The sequence below is a fragment of the Ascaphus truei genome, chromosome 4 (genome assembly GCF_040206685.1).
Source record: "Ascaphus truei isolate aAscTru1 chromosome 4, aAscTru1.hap1, whole genome shotgun sequence".
In the NCBI taxonomy this organism is placed as follows: Eukaryota; Metazoa; Chordata; class Amphibia; order Anura; family Ascaphidae; genus Ascaphus; species Ascaphus truei.
This window is the reverse complement of record NC_134486.1, coordinates 42,382,252-42,398,677: the sequence shown is the minus strand read 5'-3', so window position 1 is coordinate 42,398,677 and position 16,426 is coordinate 42,382,252. Positions and strand designations below refer to the sequence as shown.

The 16,426-nt window shown below is 41.5% G+C and overlaps 2 protein-coding genes across 4 annotated transcripts in view; one reads left to right on the top strand and one right to left on the bottom strand.

Moving 5' to 3' along the window:
• CENPF (centromere protein F) overlaps positions 1-7,133 on the top strand; it is a 48,247-nt gene extending 41,114 nt beyond the window's left edge. For 2 of the 3 annotated variants that reach the window (XM_075595625.1, XM_075595623.1), the window contains 5 exons: positions 35-196; positions 1,425-1,584; positions 2,777-3,268; positions 4,722-4,909; positions 6,587-7,132. In XM_075595625.1, the coding sequence (XP_075451740.1) occupies positions 35-196; positions 1,425-1,584; positions 2,777-3,268; positions 4,722-4,909; positions 6,587-6,784 (1,200 nt within the window). In that variant the 3' untranslated portion in view covers positions 6,785-7,132. Of the gene's footprint in view, positions 1-34; positions 197-1,424; positions 1,585-2,776; positions 3,269-4,721; positions 4,910-6,586 lie in introns of all 3 variants that reach the window. The other variant, XM_075595624.1, reaches the window with a different exon arrangement.
• Positions 7,134-11,358: 4,225 nt separating this feature from the next.
• LOC142491930 (spermatogenesis-associated protein 7 homolog) overlaps positions 11,359-16,426 on the bottom strand; it is a 231,930-nt gene continuing 226,862 nt past the window's right edge. The window contains exon 11 of the mRNA XM_075594726.1: positions 11,359-12,925. Coding sequence (XP_075450841.1) covers positions 12,734-12,925 — 192 coding nt within the window. The 3' untranslated portion in view covers positions 11,359-12,733. The remainder of the gene's footprint in view (positions 12,926-16,426) is intronic.

Below are 16,426 nucleotides of genomic sequence, written 5' to 3'. Positions count from 1 at the left end.
TCCTCATTAACAATTTGTTTGCTTCTTTGTATAGCACAAAGGAGAAATTCAGAGTTATCAAGAGAAACTGGTCTCCGTAGAAGAGCATCTTAATGCACACAAACATGAAATTGATTGCTTAAAATCAAGCAACAGTGAATTAAATCAATCCCTATGCAATGCTCAGAAGCAGCTGGAGGAGTTTTACAAACTTCAGGTAAGTGTCGCTTTGACAGCTGTATTAATTTGTAATGTGTAACACGGCTGAAAAATAATTACTGTGCTGTATTTGCTCTGATGCATTTATCTTGTAAATATATATTTTTATAAAAGTAAGCCTGGTGGGATTACTTTTCTGACCAGCGTTGAATTGGCTTCATCCTACATACAAATACTCCTCAAACCAACCTGAAAACCACTGCTGTCTGCGACTATAGTAAATTCTATGGTGATTATAGCTTCACTCCAACCTATTACAGTTGAGCCCCTTAAAAATGAACATGGCAGAGGATAAAGTGTGTTAAAGGAGCAATCCAAGCCATATTGTTTTTTCATTTTTTTTTCTTATACAGGTTTAAAGCAGGGGGTTCCCGGAACTGAACCCCATTAATTTCCGCTCTGGTAACCCCCTGCTTCCAGAGATAATTACCTCTGAATGTGGTGCTGGTATCTCCTGCAGTTTACAGCCCCCAGTCACATGGGCCAATAGGAAGCCGCAGCCGGTGACGTCACAGCCTCCTATTGGCCTGCAGGCCACAGAAGCTTTGAAAATCCATAATATGAACCCTGGGGTGGCTAACGGCCCCCACTACAGAGGTACGCATCTCCGAAAGCAGGGGGTTCCCTGAGCTGAAATTTACCGGGGTTCAGTTCTGGAGACCCCCTGCTTCAATCCTGTATAAGAAAAAAATGAAAAAACAAAATGGCTTATATCGGCCAAAAGCAAATACAAGAATTGGAAATGTTCCTTGGTCAAAACAAAATAAGGCCCTCTTCTGCCCTAAACCTTTCTCACTGACTGCCCCACACCTCTGGAATGCCATCCCCTCAATACCCGACTAGCACCCTCTCTATCCACCTTTAAACACACCTGCTTAACGAAGTAGCTCCGTGGCTAACATTATACACCTGATACATAAAGCTTGGCCCCTTGCAGACGCACTTACCAGTATGCCCTCCTACTGTATCTGTATGTTCCTCCTACCAATTAGATTGTAAGCTCTTCAGAGCAGGGACTCCTTTTCCTAAATGTTACTTTTATGTCTAAAGCACTTATTCCTATGATCTGTTATTTGTATTATCTGGTATTTATAAGATTGTAGAGTGTATTACTGCTGTGAAGCGCTATGTGCATTGATGGCGCTATAAAAATAAAGACATACATACAGATAGATTTCAAATGAAATAAAAACAAAGAAAACAATTTCCTATAATGTTATGTTTAGGTCAATGTTGAACTCCTGAAGAAGGAAAACGGAACTACCTGCAATAAACTTAATCTTTGGATAAAATCATGCAAACAGATGGAGCATGAAAAGGAACAGCTGCAAAAACAGATCATGCAGCACGAAGAGGCTTTCAAGGATTTGCAACAAAAACAAAAAAGTATGTACTGTCTACTTACATGTGTTAAACAATTACACACAGCACTAAAGGATCTATAGTCTTCTCAGTCAGTAAATAGCCTAACATGCTTTTAGGCACCTGAACATTTCTAGTGTCTGTCATTTGGGAAACTTGACAGCAGAGTTGTGTTGTAGAAGCTTATCTCCATATAAATAACATTTCAATAGTCCCTAGGTGGAGAAGAAACCTTTTGCAAACCTGAAACATTATGCCTCAACCCTCCAGCACATATCCCTCCCACGTCCCTCACAAATTGTACAGTACAGGTCATATAAAACACAAGCACATAAACTAGCGAAAGCATACGGATGTAGCAAGCTTCATTCTTCCTGTTTGTTGGGAAATACTGTGATATTCTGCACAAATCTGATATTTTTAGTTATTATTATGTGATATTTTGTTTTATCTGGGGTAACAGTGAAGCCTGCTCCATCTGTTCATTAGTCTCCTGACTGGTGTGTGCCACATTGGTCTGCACCATGCATATGTTGACCGGGGGAAATATATCACGGGGTGTATATATCAAGGCGATTATAAGGCAAAGAAGCTGCACCAGATGTATCTGGAGAAAAATCGATTTGAAACCAATAGGATTATTATCCTTGAAAGATTTAGTCCAAATGTTATACCACTTTTTTGGCCTTCATACATAGGTCCTGAAATGTTGTGCTTCATTCATGTGCATACGCCTCTTCTGCAAGTTACTGTGTTTTTAAAACATTATTGATGTAATAGTGAGCAGTTGACCTCTTATCAGGGTAGACCTTTTGTTATGATTTTAAAGCAAAAGTGCACTCAGGAGTTGGGTTGCCATGATTTATTTTTTGTTCCTTAGTGAAATTGTTTCCAAGAGAATTTGCTATTGAAATAATGCTCAGAGATGTATAGTACATAAAACCCTACCTAGCTATGCAGGAGTTATACCGGATTTCAGAAAATATGGTTAAATAGAAACATTTTGGTCTTCCACGTTGCCTTGGAGCTCCCAATACAGCTTTCAAAGTTATTTGACAGATTAAAATTCAGCATTGGGGACTGGTGTCTAGTTTTTGGAATCGGGGTGCAATCGAAATACCCCTAGCAAGTCAAAAGCTTTTAGTAGGGCTATCTGGTTCTTGATAGCAGGTATTTATATTTATGCCATATTACAAGTGCTTTTCCTTTGGTGCAGATACAGGAATGGACACCAGTGCCAATGATTTAATATCAGAAATAGAAGAATTGAAAGAGTCTTTGGAAGAAAAAACATTAGAGGCCGACGAGAGCATTGACAAATACTGCACATTAATTATTAAATTCCACAAACTGGAGGATGCCAATGACACGTTACAAAAGCAAGTGGATTTACTGAGTTCAAGGCTGAAACAATTTGAAACCAGCGAAGAAGTCCATTCTGCACCACAGACCTCAGACAATTCTTTAAATACAAGTAACAGAAAAGGCCCAAAGAACAGGAGGTTAACACAGGGAGCAAGGAAACAACCAGGTAAGAGACAACGAGCTCAAGAAGGTACAGAAGACAACCAAGAGCAGAAATCTGCAACACCCCAGCGCTTGCCAAAGAGAATTAAGAATACTGTAAGCAGTGGTGTATCTAAACAACCCGCCACTGAGGAAGATGTGGAGATTGAGCCAGACGGGCTTCCAGAAGTGGTGAAAAAAGGTATGTTTAATATAATTTGTTCCATCCAGGGGAATAAAACTGAAATACAGGGTTCTCCCGCCTCCTTCATGTTTCTTCTTCCTTTACGCTCTATGTGCTACCTACCAGACAGCAGTGTATTTGGGACACACATTGAGTGATTCAGAGGAGGAAGGAGCATGTGAATTGGGGAGCTTATAGGAAGGAGAATGGGACAATTATGGGCGGTATAGGACTTTTTGGCGTGGCCATCTCTCCATAGCCGATCAGCCACAGGGAAAGCTAGCCACCGGTCATTTCACCGCAAAGGTACGTCTTTAACCCCGTATCCTACAAACCCTCATCCCCTTACCCTAACCCATTAACATTTTACCCTAAAACTCCTTATATTAACCTATTAACTCCTTTTCTTAAAACCCATAAACTTATCCCCCAATTTGACACCTAACCTGTTAACCCCTTACCCGCTAATCTTAACCCCTTCCCCAAAAAACCCCAAAGTTAACCCCAAATACCAACACTATGCCCTCTAGCCACTTACTTTTGTGGGGAAACGGTCGGCGGCTAGCTCTCCCCTGCGGTTGATCAACAGCAGCTAAATGACAGCGGCTGCGGTGAGACGGCCACGCGAAAAGGTTCCGTTCCTCAGTTACGGGTAGCTGTACAGAAGGAGGAGCACACACATGAGATATATAGGAAAGTGCTTGTATAACGGTGAACAGGATGGGAAAGGTGTCTCTTGTGCTAACCTCAGTCCATGTATTTACACCAATTCACTCTGTCAATGTAATCCGTCAGTCCTGAGCGTGCACGTTACTGGGTATTCTATATACTCTCTTTGTCTGTGGAGGGAGGTACCTCTTCTTTATGATACATAACCATTTAAGCACTGACTTCAAAATATTTGTGTTCTCTGTACAGGCAGTCCTCGGTTATCCGACACAATGCGTTACTCAAAATGGCGTTGTAAAGCGAAACACGTTTTCCCATAGGAACACTGTTTAAATGAAAGGTTCCGTTCCTGAAGGCATTTTTAACACTAAAATACACCAAATATTTTATGCCAGCAATAAGATATGCAGCACACACATAAATTATATAGTGTATATACTGTATTATATATATAGTATAATATTATATATATATATATATATACGCTCTTACGACGCTTTGCAACGTTGTTTATGTGAATGTGTATATATATATATATATACACACATACACAACGTTGCAAAGCGTCTTAAGAGCGTTGGATAAGCCGTTTTGGCGTTGTAAAAATGAATATAGGTATGCATTGCATAGCGTTGGATAAGCCATTCGTTGTAAAGCGAAGCGTTGTAAAACGAGGACTGCCTATATCTGTGTGAATGTACACATACCGGTTCGTTTTCATTTTGCAGTTAGGGAGTCTTAAAGTGTGTCAGATACAATTTTAGTTCACCAACACCACCGGTTTCTATTAATCTCTTTTCAGGATTTTCTGATATTCCCTCAGGAAAGAAAAGTCCCTTTGTTATGCGCAGGACAGCACTACCTAAAAGGACAAGCCCCCGTCTTGCTGCCCAAAGGCAGTCTCCGTCCAGCCTCTGTTCACCAAAAATGAATTTGGAAAACCTTACTGACTTCTCCAATCCAACAGCTGAGGGCAGCAAATCACACATGGTAAATCCATACAGATATGCTAACAAAACACACAGAACTGGAAGTTTCTCACATTACATCTGGAGGGCATACAGTGATTATTTTTGTGCATTCAGTTTGTAAAACAAATACTTCTGACCCTTAGCATTAGTTGAATATATTTAATATACTGACACAATATATTTAAAAATTGTACATCGACAATACATATATTTTTCTTTAACATACAAGTTTCACTCTTTGGAGACCAAAATGGGTTAGGATAATGAGTTTTGGTCAAGGTTTGCAATTCCGCATGAAGAAATTTGCACATAGATGTACATTATACGCATACATTGTATTCGGTTGATATAATAAAGAAATGCCCAAGTGCCCGGCAGCTCTAACCTTTCTTATGTCCAACACCATTTAAATATACATGTATGCAATGAGAAATGAGCTACTGTAAGCAATGATTAACCCCTCCGCTGCCAGAACGGTGTCGGTAACAATGCGATGCAAATAGTACGTAAAGGAGTAATCCACTCTAACTAATCTCCATTTGCTTTATTTTTATTTACATTGTTGGAACCGGGGTATGCTCCGGAACTGGACCGCACTATTTTCAGCTCCATGGACCCCCTGATTCCCGAGATAGTTACTGGTTACTGCCTGAGTTTTAAAGGGGATTGAAATGGCCATTCAATAGGAAGCAACAATTGACAATGTTGCAGCTTCCTATTGGTTTTGTATTTGGCAGCCATTTTGTTTCCCCCGAGGGATATTTAAATCTGGTAACTTCAACGGTAAGTATCTCGGGAAGCGGGGCATCGCCAGAGCTGAAAAGAGGGGTGTTTGACTCGGGGGAGCCCAGGTTCCCACAATGTAAAAAAAATGCCCACTCCTCAATTAGATCATTGTTGGAATCCATAAATTGATTCCTGGAACTAAATCAATTTTACTGTATGTGGATTAAAATACTAACCGTGATTGAAAATATATAACCGTATATCCATGTTAAAGTGATTTTAAAAAGTAGCACGTTTTTTTAGACGTAAAGCACTTTGCCTTGTTGATTTGAACACAAGTATACTTAAATATTGAGCTTCAGGCTACTTTTCATTTGTATCTGAAAAGCCCATTACTGTATCCCCTTCATCAGCAAACTCCTTACTACCTGCTCTTAAGCCTCAAACTCCTTCGTACTTTCTGAGGCTCCATATAGTTCAAAGCCTTTTAGATACTTCTTGAATATAACACTTTATCTATTGAAGAACCTGCTTTACAGCTATTGGGCAGGTCACCGAGGGAAATAAAATCATGGGTGGGAGGGCAGGCAGCTGGGCCAACAGTAGTACCAGCCGTAATTGTTATGACTCAGGAGTGCTGAACTCCAGTCTTCAAGACCCGCCAACAGGTCAGATTTTAAGGATATCCCTGCTTCAGCACAGGTGCCTCAATCAATGTCTCGGTTGCAGACTGCACCACCTGTGCTGATGCAGGGATATCCTTAAAATCTGACCTGTTGGGGGGTCTTACAGACTGGAATTGAGCACCACTGATATAAGGGCTTACTAAGGTTACACAAAAGATGTGAAAGTGCATGAGACTTTATTTAGTTCAGAAGTACTCGTCATTTTCAAGATGCATTTAAGCAGGGTTTTTTGGGGGAATTGCAGTGTTTTGGATTTTACCTAACCAGACCTTTCTGTATTGCAGTTGACCGATATGGAACAGGTTCAGTGGGGAGCAGGCATCGGAACAATGGAACTCTCATCTCCGCTCTCTGCTTACAACAAGCTCAAGGACACAGCTTCCGAAAGCCCAAGCAGTAACAGTCATATGGAAAGAGACAGAATATCTAGCAAATATTTACAAGAACAATCTGAAAATGAGGAACCGTGTAATGTGCAGTAATTTACACTTCCCTTCAAAGTATTCTGATTCATTTTAAGCATGTAAATATACATAAAAACTTTTTATCATGATCATTTTTTTTAGTTAAAGCTATCAAGATATTGACGTAGCAATCCCTCCCCCCTGAAAAGTGCCACTTCCTTTTAAATTGAGCAGTTATCTTTCCCCCCCTGTCCCCCCCCCCCTAAAACTTTTATTTTACAGGTTATTAATTTCAATGGCATCAGGGCTTACCATGGTGACATGTTTCAATAACACGGGTAAATGCAGGGCCATTTTAAATACCTTATATCTGGGATACAAGGGATTTCTCAAGCATAAATGCTAAATGTTAAACATTTGTTATGTAATGTATAGATTTATATAAAGATATAAAAAAAAGAAATGACTGGCCTATTCTTCTTCTTTTTTTTTTTTTTTTTTTTTTTTTTAGAAGTAGGTGTCATTATTAGGGGATGACTCTAGATGTGCCAAAAACGGTATATATATATATATATATATATATATATATATATATATATATATATATATATATATTGAGGCAGTCCTCGGTTATCCAACGGAATCCGTTCTGGAAGTAGTGTTGTATAGTGAAACCGTTGTAAAGTGAGTCCCATGTTAATCAGTGGCAGTGAGTGTTGGATAACGCATTCAGGCGTCGAAAAACCGCCCATAGGGTTGCGTTGGATATGTCATTCGTTGTAAAGTGAAACGTTGGATAGCGAGAACTACGTGTGTGTGTGTGTGTGTATATATATATATATATATATATATATATATATATATATATATATATATATATATATATATATATATACAGTGTTCGACAAATCACCCAAAAATCTACTCGCCCAACCAAAAAAAATCTACTCACCACCTAGTCCCGCCCCCAAACCTAGTCGAGAGAGAGAGTGTGTGGGAGAGAGAGTGAGTGTGGGAGAGAGAGTGAGTGGGGGAGAGAGAGAGTGAGTGTGGGAGAGAGAGAGTGAGTGTGGGAGAGAGAGTGACTGACTGGGTTACTGACTGACTGGGTGAGTGGGTTACTGAGTGACTGGGTGGATGAGTGACTGACTGGGTTACTGAGTGACTGACTGGGGTGGGTGACTGACTGGGTGTAGAATGGGACAAATACATTAGGAATAACTGTTGACAGCATAAAAAATTGTTACGGCAGGGTGGGGGGGAGGCACACTCCCATGCACACACACCCATACACACACATGCATACACACACATACACATGCATACACACACACACACACCCATGCATACACACACACACACCCATGCATACACACACACACCCATGCATACACACACACACACACCCATGCATACACACACACCCATACATACACACACACACACACACCCATGCTTACACACACACACACACCAATGCATACACACACACACACACCCATGCATACACACACACCCATGCATACACACACACCCATGCATACACACACACACACACACACACACCCATGCATACACACACACACACACATGCATACGCACATGCACACACACACACACACAGACATGCATACACACCCATGCATACACACACACCCATGCATACACACACCCATGCATACACACACACACACACAGCCATGCATACACACACACAGCCATGCATATACACACACACACACACACACACAGCCATGCATACACACACGCACACACCCATGCACACACACCCACCCATACATACACACACACACGACAGGGGGAAGAAGAGGAAAGGCTGCGCAACCGAACACCACCACTGCCCCGCTCGCCACCCCCCCCCCCCCCCCCTGACCATCTCCAGCCCTGCGCGGGGATCAGCGGGAAGTCTGGGTAAGCGGGGACAGGGAGAGAAGGGGGGGACACCCCCACTACCATCTCCTGCCCTGCGCTGGGATCGGCGGGAAGCCGGGGTAAGCGGGGACAGGGAGAGAAGGGGGAACACCCCCACTACCATCTCCTGCCCCGCGCGGGAAGCAAGGGGGCTTGCAGGGAAGGAGCAGATGGGCCGCAAGATGGAGGATAGGAGAGTACTTACTCTCCAACAGATCTCCGGCCAGAAAGAATGGCCGGACGTTGGGGGCGGGCTCATATAGAGCCTGGCCGCGCGCCCACAAAGCCTGGGAGCACGCGCCAAACAGCGGTCAGGTAACGGGAGTTTTTTTTTTTTTTTAGCGCGTGCAGGGAAAATTTCAGCGCGAGCAGGGAAATTAAAAAAAACAAACACGTGTGCTGCTTGGGCCAATATTTACTCGCCCGGAGGTTACATTTTCTCGCCCCGGGCATGTAAATGTATAGGATTGTCGAACACTGTATGTATATATATATATGTATATATGTATATATATATATGTATGTATATATATATATATGTATGTATATATATATATATATATATATATATATATATATATATATATATATATATAATTGTTAAATAAATCATGACACAGTGTAATATGTCATGTGTTGTTGTTCATCTGAGGTTGTATTTACCTAATTTTTAGATCTGCTAAGGAACAGATGATTATGTCCTGATATATAAAACCATAGAATTCAAAGAGGGTGTACTTTCTTTTTCACACCACTGTATATACATACACACGCATACATACAGGGCCCGAGCAAAAACCCACTCACCCCCCCCCTCCCCCAAAAGTCAGTCCCCCCCCCCCAAAACACTCCCTCAACCCCCCTCCTCACGACACTTACCTGCAGCGGGGTCCGGCGGCGTGGTGCGGTCTTCTCCCCGGCAAATTCATCTTTTTCTCCTGCAGCTCCAGTTAAAATGGCAGCACAGGGTCAAATGTCATTGTCAGGTGTATGCTATAGATCGCCTTTCCATTCATGAAACTTGTGTGAGCAGTTTGGTCTGCAGCAAGACAATGAACTATTGTCTTTTTATTTATATATATATATATATATATATATATATATATATATATATCAGTGTTCGAAAAACCTATACATTTGCACGCCTCGGGCGAGTGGATTTAACATCGTGGCGAGCTCCTATTGGCCCAAGCAGCACACATGTGGTACTAGGTGGCGAGTAGATTTTTTGGTGATTTGTCGACCACTGTATATAATACACGCACAACAATGTACACATTTCAAAATTGTTTAGAATTTCTTATTTTTGTAAATAATCATTACATTCTAATTCTTTTATAAAACATAAACATTTGTTTTTGTTTTGGATTATCACAATAATGCTATAAAATGTACCACGTGGTCTATAAAAAAAGGTGTGTGTGTGCATCAACTGAATTGTTTTCCTTAGGCCAGGTCCCCGCTGGCTACTGCAGCACCCACTGTGGCGGACGCTGTAGGGACAAGAGCCGCCCCACAATGGTGCCGGGCCCGCTGCCAGGGGGAGGCGGTGCTGTGCTGACAGAAACTCCTGCTCTCAAGAAAATTGAAAGCAGGACTCATGACAGAGCGCTAGGCCACACCCCCGGCGGTTCAGCCAATGTGGGCGAACTTGCCGGGTGACGTCACGGCCATGCCCCGTCACGCCCCCCGTTTCTTCCTGCAGCTCACAGCAGACCGGGGAATTCGGCTGCACGCACCACCAGCCTCGCAGGCAGCGCAGGCACGGGCCGTAGCCTTACTTTATCAAACTTTTATTCAAATAGAATAACATTCTACAACAATGTCACTGTCCCTTATCTTTATAGATGCTGCTTTTTTCCTAACCCTCCTCAGGCTGATTTTCAGGCTGTGTTTGAGCAGTGTGGAGAAACTTGTGGGGAGCGCAGGTATCACCATAAACATGTAAGGGAAAGAATAACAAAATAGTGCAATATATCTAAATGAATACAGCAATCTGGCCATGAATCATGAATGGGAACTCACATTATCCCAGTGGTATTACAGCCTGTATTTGGCAATAGATGTGGTGGGTAGATTCAGCAATGTGCAGAGGGGTCTTGCTTGTACACACTCCCAGATGATAGCAGGACGAACCCTCAATGGAAATGGACTCCTGACGAAGCTGCCACGCCAGTGAATCGCGTTGAGTGAACTTGCAGCAGTTCAGAAGTGTGCCAGACTAGCCCCAGAACCCGTGAGGATCCATTCTGCGTTCGCCGACGAAACCGGAAGTGACGCGACGGGCCGAACCAGAAGTGACGCGACCTCGGGAGGGGGGTGGATGGAGTACACCTATGCTGCGCATCAATTGTGTGTCTAAGCACATGTTGATCATGTAAGTGCAATACTTATTGCCTTTTCAATATATCCATAGTGAACATACAGTGTTGCACTAGAATTGTCTTTATTTCCATTTCCATTGAGGGTTCGTCCTGCTATCATCTGGGAGTGTGTACAAGCAAGACCCCCCTGCACATTGCTGAATCTACCCACCACATCTATTGCCAAATACAGGCTGTAATACCACTGGGATAATGTGAGTTCCCATTCATGATTCCTGCTCAGATTGCTGTATTCATTTAGATATATTGCACTATTTTGTTATTCTTTCCCTTACATGTTTATGGTGATACCTGCGCTCCCCACAAGTTTCTCCACACCATTCTAAATAGGAGAAAACTGGATCTTATCCTAAGAGGGTTGAGCAGCAAAGTTTGCCATTTTTCTTAATATTTGAGCACTTTAGTAAATTATCACAATATTTGAGATTCATATATATATATTCACCTTCATAAGTAGCGCCTCACAATTTTTGTTTATTATGTGTTTGAGCAGCTCTTGTGTTTCAGGAGATGGGCTCCTGGTTATCTCAATTCTAATGATTGATTGTTCTTTTTAACATACAGTGGGGTGTGAAGACAATAACAGTAAAATCACCACTTAGGCATACACTGGTACAATAAGTAAGATCCTTGCTCCCAAGAGCTTACAATCTCTAAATACGACTAGTTATGCTTTGAGGTGAATTCGCTCAAGTTCTAAATTAAAGTACATTAAAGAATGTGTTAAAAACTAAAAATAAAAGGCTAATAAACATAAATCAATACATATCAAATCTAAGTGAGTATCTAATTAGTAATATCTAAAGTGTGAAATAGATTCTACATAAATGCTGGAAATTGAGAGGTCCTGTTGGGTATGCTGACTGATCCCACGGTTCATAGAAAGAAACAGGACTTTTCCCCCCTATCAACTGGACATTTGGAAGCGCGCTAGAATTTCAAACACCCCTCACATTTATACAAAGCAGAAACCTGGAACTGGCAGATCGATGGAAATGAAAGGTGTTATTTAGAAGGGTGATTTTGACCTGGTCTAAGAATAAGTTAATCTTTTATTACCCATCTTTACCCGTAGACCTTTGCCAGGCAGATGTAGGCTGCTCTGCTTGTAGTATATTCCAATCTACTTTTATAATGGTGTTCTAAATTAATTTGAACATTGTAATTAAGACATAATAGGCACTCTTGGGTAATTAGGATGCTTTATGTGAAGATGCAGGCACACTGGAATCATAGTTTGTGAAGTTCATTTTTAAATAATCTAATAATGAATAAAAAGCTTGCAGTAACTTCTGTTGACTGCTTCTAGTAATTTGTGAAACTTTTATCATTATGCATATAAAAGCTATTTACAGGCATACCCTGGTTTAAGGACACTTGCGAGTAAGGACATATCGCCCAATAGGCAAACAGCAGCTCGCGTATGCGCCTGTCGGCACGTCCTGAACAGCAATACCAGCTCCCTACCTGTACCGAAGCTGTGCGCAAGCGGGGAGACTGTAGAGCCTGTTACAAATGCGTTATTTACATCAGTTATGCACGTATATGACGATTGCAGTACAGTACATGCATCGATAAGTGGGATAAAGGTAGTGCTTCACTTTAAGTACATTTTCGCTTTACATATATGCTCCGGTCCCATTGCGTACGTTAATGCGGGGTATGCATGTACTGGATTAGTCTTCATTTGTTACATTTCAAACACTTTTTTTCATTTTGTATCTGCATAATACAGGTAATTGTCTTTATCTGTTTTATGTGAACTCGGAAGCCTAGCTAGGTTTCCACGCGGTAAAACAGTATCTGTACTGTATTGAGTTCCATCGTAACTGATGGAAAACTCTAATTTGTTGCTGGTTTCAAGTTCATCCTTTAGTTCTTGACATATTCTCTTCTTTTTCGCCTAGTAAAAAAAACAGGTCTGAAGTTAAATTCCATCACATTAAACAGGTGGAAAATATTTTATGTTCATCATATTGCCAATTCATGGAAATAAATGCTACCTTTTGAGTATTAAATATGAATATCTACATATTCAACCTACGTAAATAATTTTATATAAATAAAATGAATTCAACACTTGGATAAAGTAGTAGGATAATTAACTTATGTAGGTAAATGGCCCCATAGCTCATATATTTTACAGTTATTTATATAGTCTCTCTGCTCATCTCCTTGACTCCCACTCCTGGCTTGCCATCAAGTTTTGGATCACCTACAAAGTTTGCCTCTTTACCTTTTAAGGCTCTCCACTTATCTGCCCCCCTCCCTACATATCGGCTTTGATCTCTCATTCTGCCCCTGCTAGTCTCCTGCACTCTACCCATAACGGTCTCCTTTCTTCCCCGTTCACCTCTACTGCTCTCTCTCGCACCATCTCTCCCCACCTTTAAGTAAAACCTAAAAACTCACCTCAGAGAAGCATCCCAATAGCCTGGACTAATGGTTACTGTCCCACACCCACAGTCGTACCTACCAACCCTTGTGGCCAAGCACTGCCATTGACTGCATGTATTCCCTCACCTGCGGTCCCTGTAAGTCTCCCAACATACCACTTAGATTGTAAGCTCTTTGGGGCAGGGATTTCCTTTTGTAGTGTCTGAATTTGTTTATTGCAGTTATTGTATTATATTACTGTATTACTTATTCCCTGTATTGTTTCTCTTGTAAAGTGCCAAGTACACTGTCAGTGCTATATAAATAAAGATATACATGGAGCATAGACCCAATCCTCTTTGGCCTAATAATTACATATAGGAAGCTTTGTGAGCAAACAGTTTCAAGAGTTTGATTCAATATGTATTTGTTTCTCTAAACCTCTGGGCTATATATCCTTGCAAACTTTACAAGTATAATTTCTTATTAATAACATCATTAATTAAATACCCTGCTGAGCATAATAAATGATGGATCTGTTTACAACTCTAGTGGAGATCAAAAAAAATTGTTAATTGGCTTTCAATTAATATGTACCCTTCTTTTTAAGCTTATTTTAAGCAGCGTTTTCATGCTAGCAAACTGAAATAACAGATCTTATGGTCCTTCTGTCTTCATTCCAAGGGAATTGTGAAACAAACGACTCCATTAACATAATAATGTTATCTCATTATTGGTGTGTTTAGCTAATCAACATCCACCTGACGAGATTTTGACTCTATTCTAACTGCTCGATATATATATATGCAGTGCCACGTCCTCTCTTTATATTAAGCACTTTTCCTTGAATTTACCATAATTAAAGGTACAATCCCACACAGCTAGCCAAAAACAGCCTTTTGTAAACAATTTAACAATCTAATTGGCTTCCATTAAACTAATCTAATCATGCTAAAAGCAACGTGCCAGAATAGAGACAGGAAACATTGTGCGCAGCATTGCAACATTGCAACCATGGCAATTATTCAAATTCCTCAACCTGGTCTACAAATCTCTCCACGGTTTTGCTCCCCTCACCCCCCACAAGGTGCCTCCTCTCGATTCTGATCATTTACCTTACTCACTCCCTCACTACCTGCCCCCTCCCTAACTATCTTCAGAAGCCAACTCAAAACTACTCTTCTCCATCACATAGCAGGATCCCGATACCTGATTTCTCAGACTGACCCCGGGTGGCAATTAAGTACACAGCCAATTTATTAAAGTTCAGGATATTCTGTTATTTCCGACTGATCTTTGACTCACGGCACAACCTGAAAGCACACACCAACCTCCATTTATGTTGAATTGCTTTTAATGTATATATAATAAAGATTACCTTGTACTTAGTGTGGGGTTTGAGTGCAGCTACATGGGATTTCTTTTCTCTCCCTCTCTATTTGATCATTCAAATTGAGTTCCCAGCTACCATCACCCATTAGGTTCTTTATTGATCACTTATTAATTTAACTCTCACCCCTACCGAAGAGCAGGATTTTCAAACCCGCGTGAGTTTTTCTTTATTAAAGTTTTGCATGGCTTCATTTGCAGGTCCCGGTAATAAAACCTTTAAGGAAATCCTTTTATTTTTTTTTAAATAAACAACTTTAATATGACTACTTGTATGTAAATCAGGGGTGCACAAACTGGGAGGCGTGAGATTTTCTGGGGGGATGGTGCGGAGGTTGCAGAGGTCCCGCGCTCTCCCCCAAGGCATTTAAATTAAATGCCGAGGAACCGCATGAGGCCTTGGTAACAAACTTACCTTGGCTTCCAGTGGCACGTCGTCATGGTAACTCGGCGTCAATTGACTTTGCGGGGTCATGTGATGTTGCGTTGCCATGACAATGTGGTGAGCCGAGCCGAGGGGGGGGGGGGCGAACAGGGGACTAAGGGGGGAAGGATTACGCACCCCTGATGTAAATGGCAGTAGGGGCAGGGGGAGAACTTCCAAATCTGTTAATGTAGGTGAGGTTATATGATACTCTGCAGGCTGCAAAGGCTGTCATGAAAGTTCGTCAGGCTCAGACCTTAAAGGTGATTCAAAGGACATTTATATACTTATGACAGGAATTAAATATCATTTGTCTTTTGTACAACTCTGTCCTAGGATTAATAAGTCTGTACAGTGAATACAATCTGTCTTCATAAAGAAGAAATGTAAGGGTTGGCTGGCCGGTGTCTTCATTTACAGCAACACCCCCCACGTACAGTAAGGTGTAGGGTGGTTATGTGTATTTGGGGTGTGGAGAGGGGTTGTGTGTTTTTAGGGTGTGCGGGGGTTTATTCTTTGTTTTTGGGGGGTGTGGGGGCTGTGTATTGGGGATGAGGGTTATTTGTATTAGGGGTGGGGAAGCTTAGTGTGCGTATTGGGGTGGGGGGCATAGTGTGTGTATTGGAAGGGGAGGTGGGGGGGGTCTTGCAAGGCTGCCGACATGGGGGAGGAAGGGGTGTGTGAAGGGGGGGAGTGGAAACTAGATCTGAGCCCTGGGAAAACTGCAACGCGGTGGGCATCGCGACTCAGAAGCGTAACGCTATTGCAACAGACACGAGAATGTGGCGAATATGGAAAGATGACAAACAAGTGTGGCTAGCTTTGAATTCCTATAGGACACCACTGCACTAAAGTCTGTTAAGGCTAACGCGGGGACTTGACATTACGTGTTAGTTAAGTCATACCTAAACGTGGTGTTACATGCAGTTCCAAATCGTGAAAAAACAGAGGTAGTGAGGCGTCTCCATTGACTTCAATATCTGCCATAACATTATTTTATACACCATGTGGTGAGATCTTAATTTAAATCATTTGAATATAATATGCATATTCAAATTAGGTTTTTTCTCAGGTTCTCTCTCCACATATTGTATACTGTAGGTGAGTGTTTAGAGAGATGTATACACAGATGTAGCAAAGGTTATTGCACTGGCTAGCGTGTTATTTGGGGGGGTTTTATTCTGTGTTATTATTGCCATAGAATCGTTTTGGTGA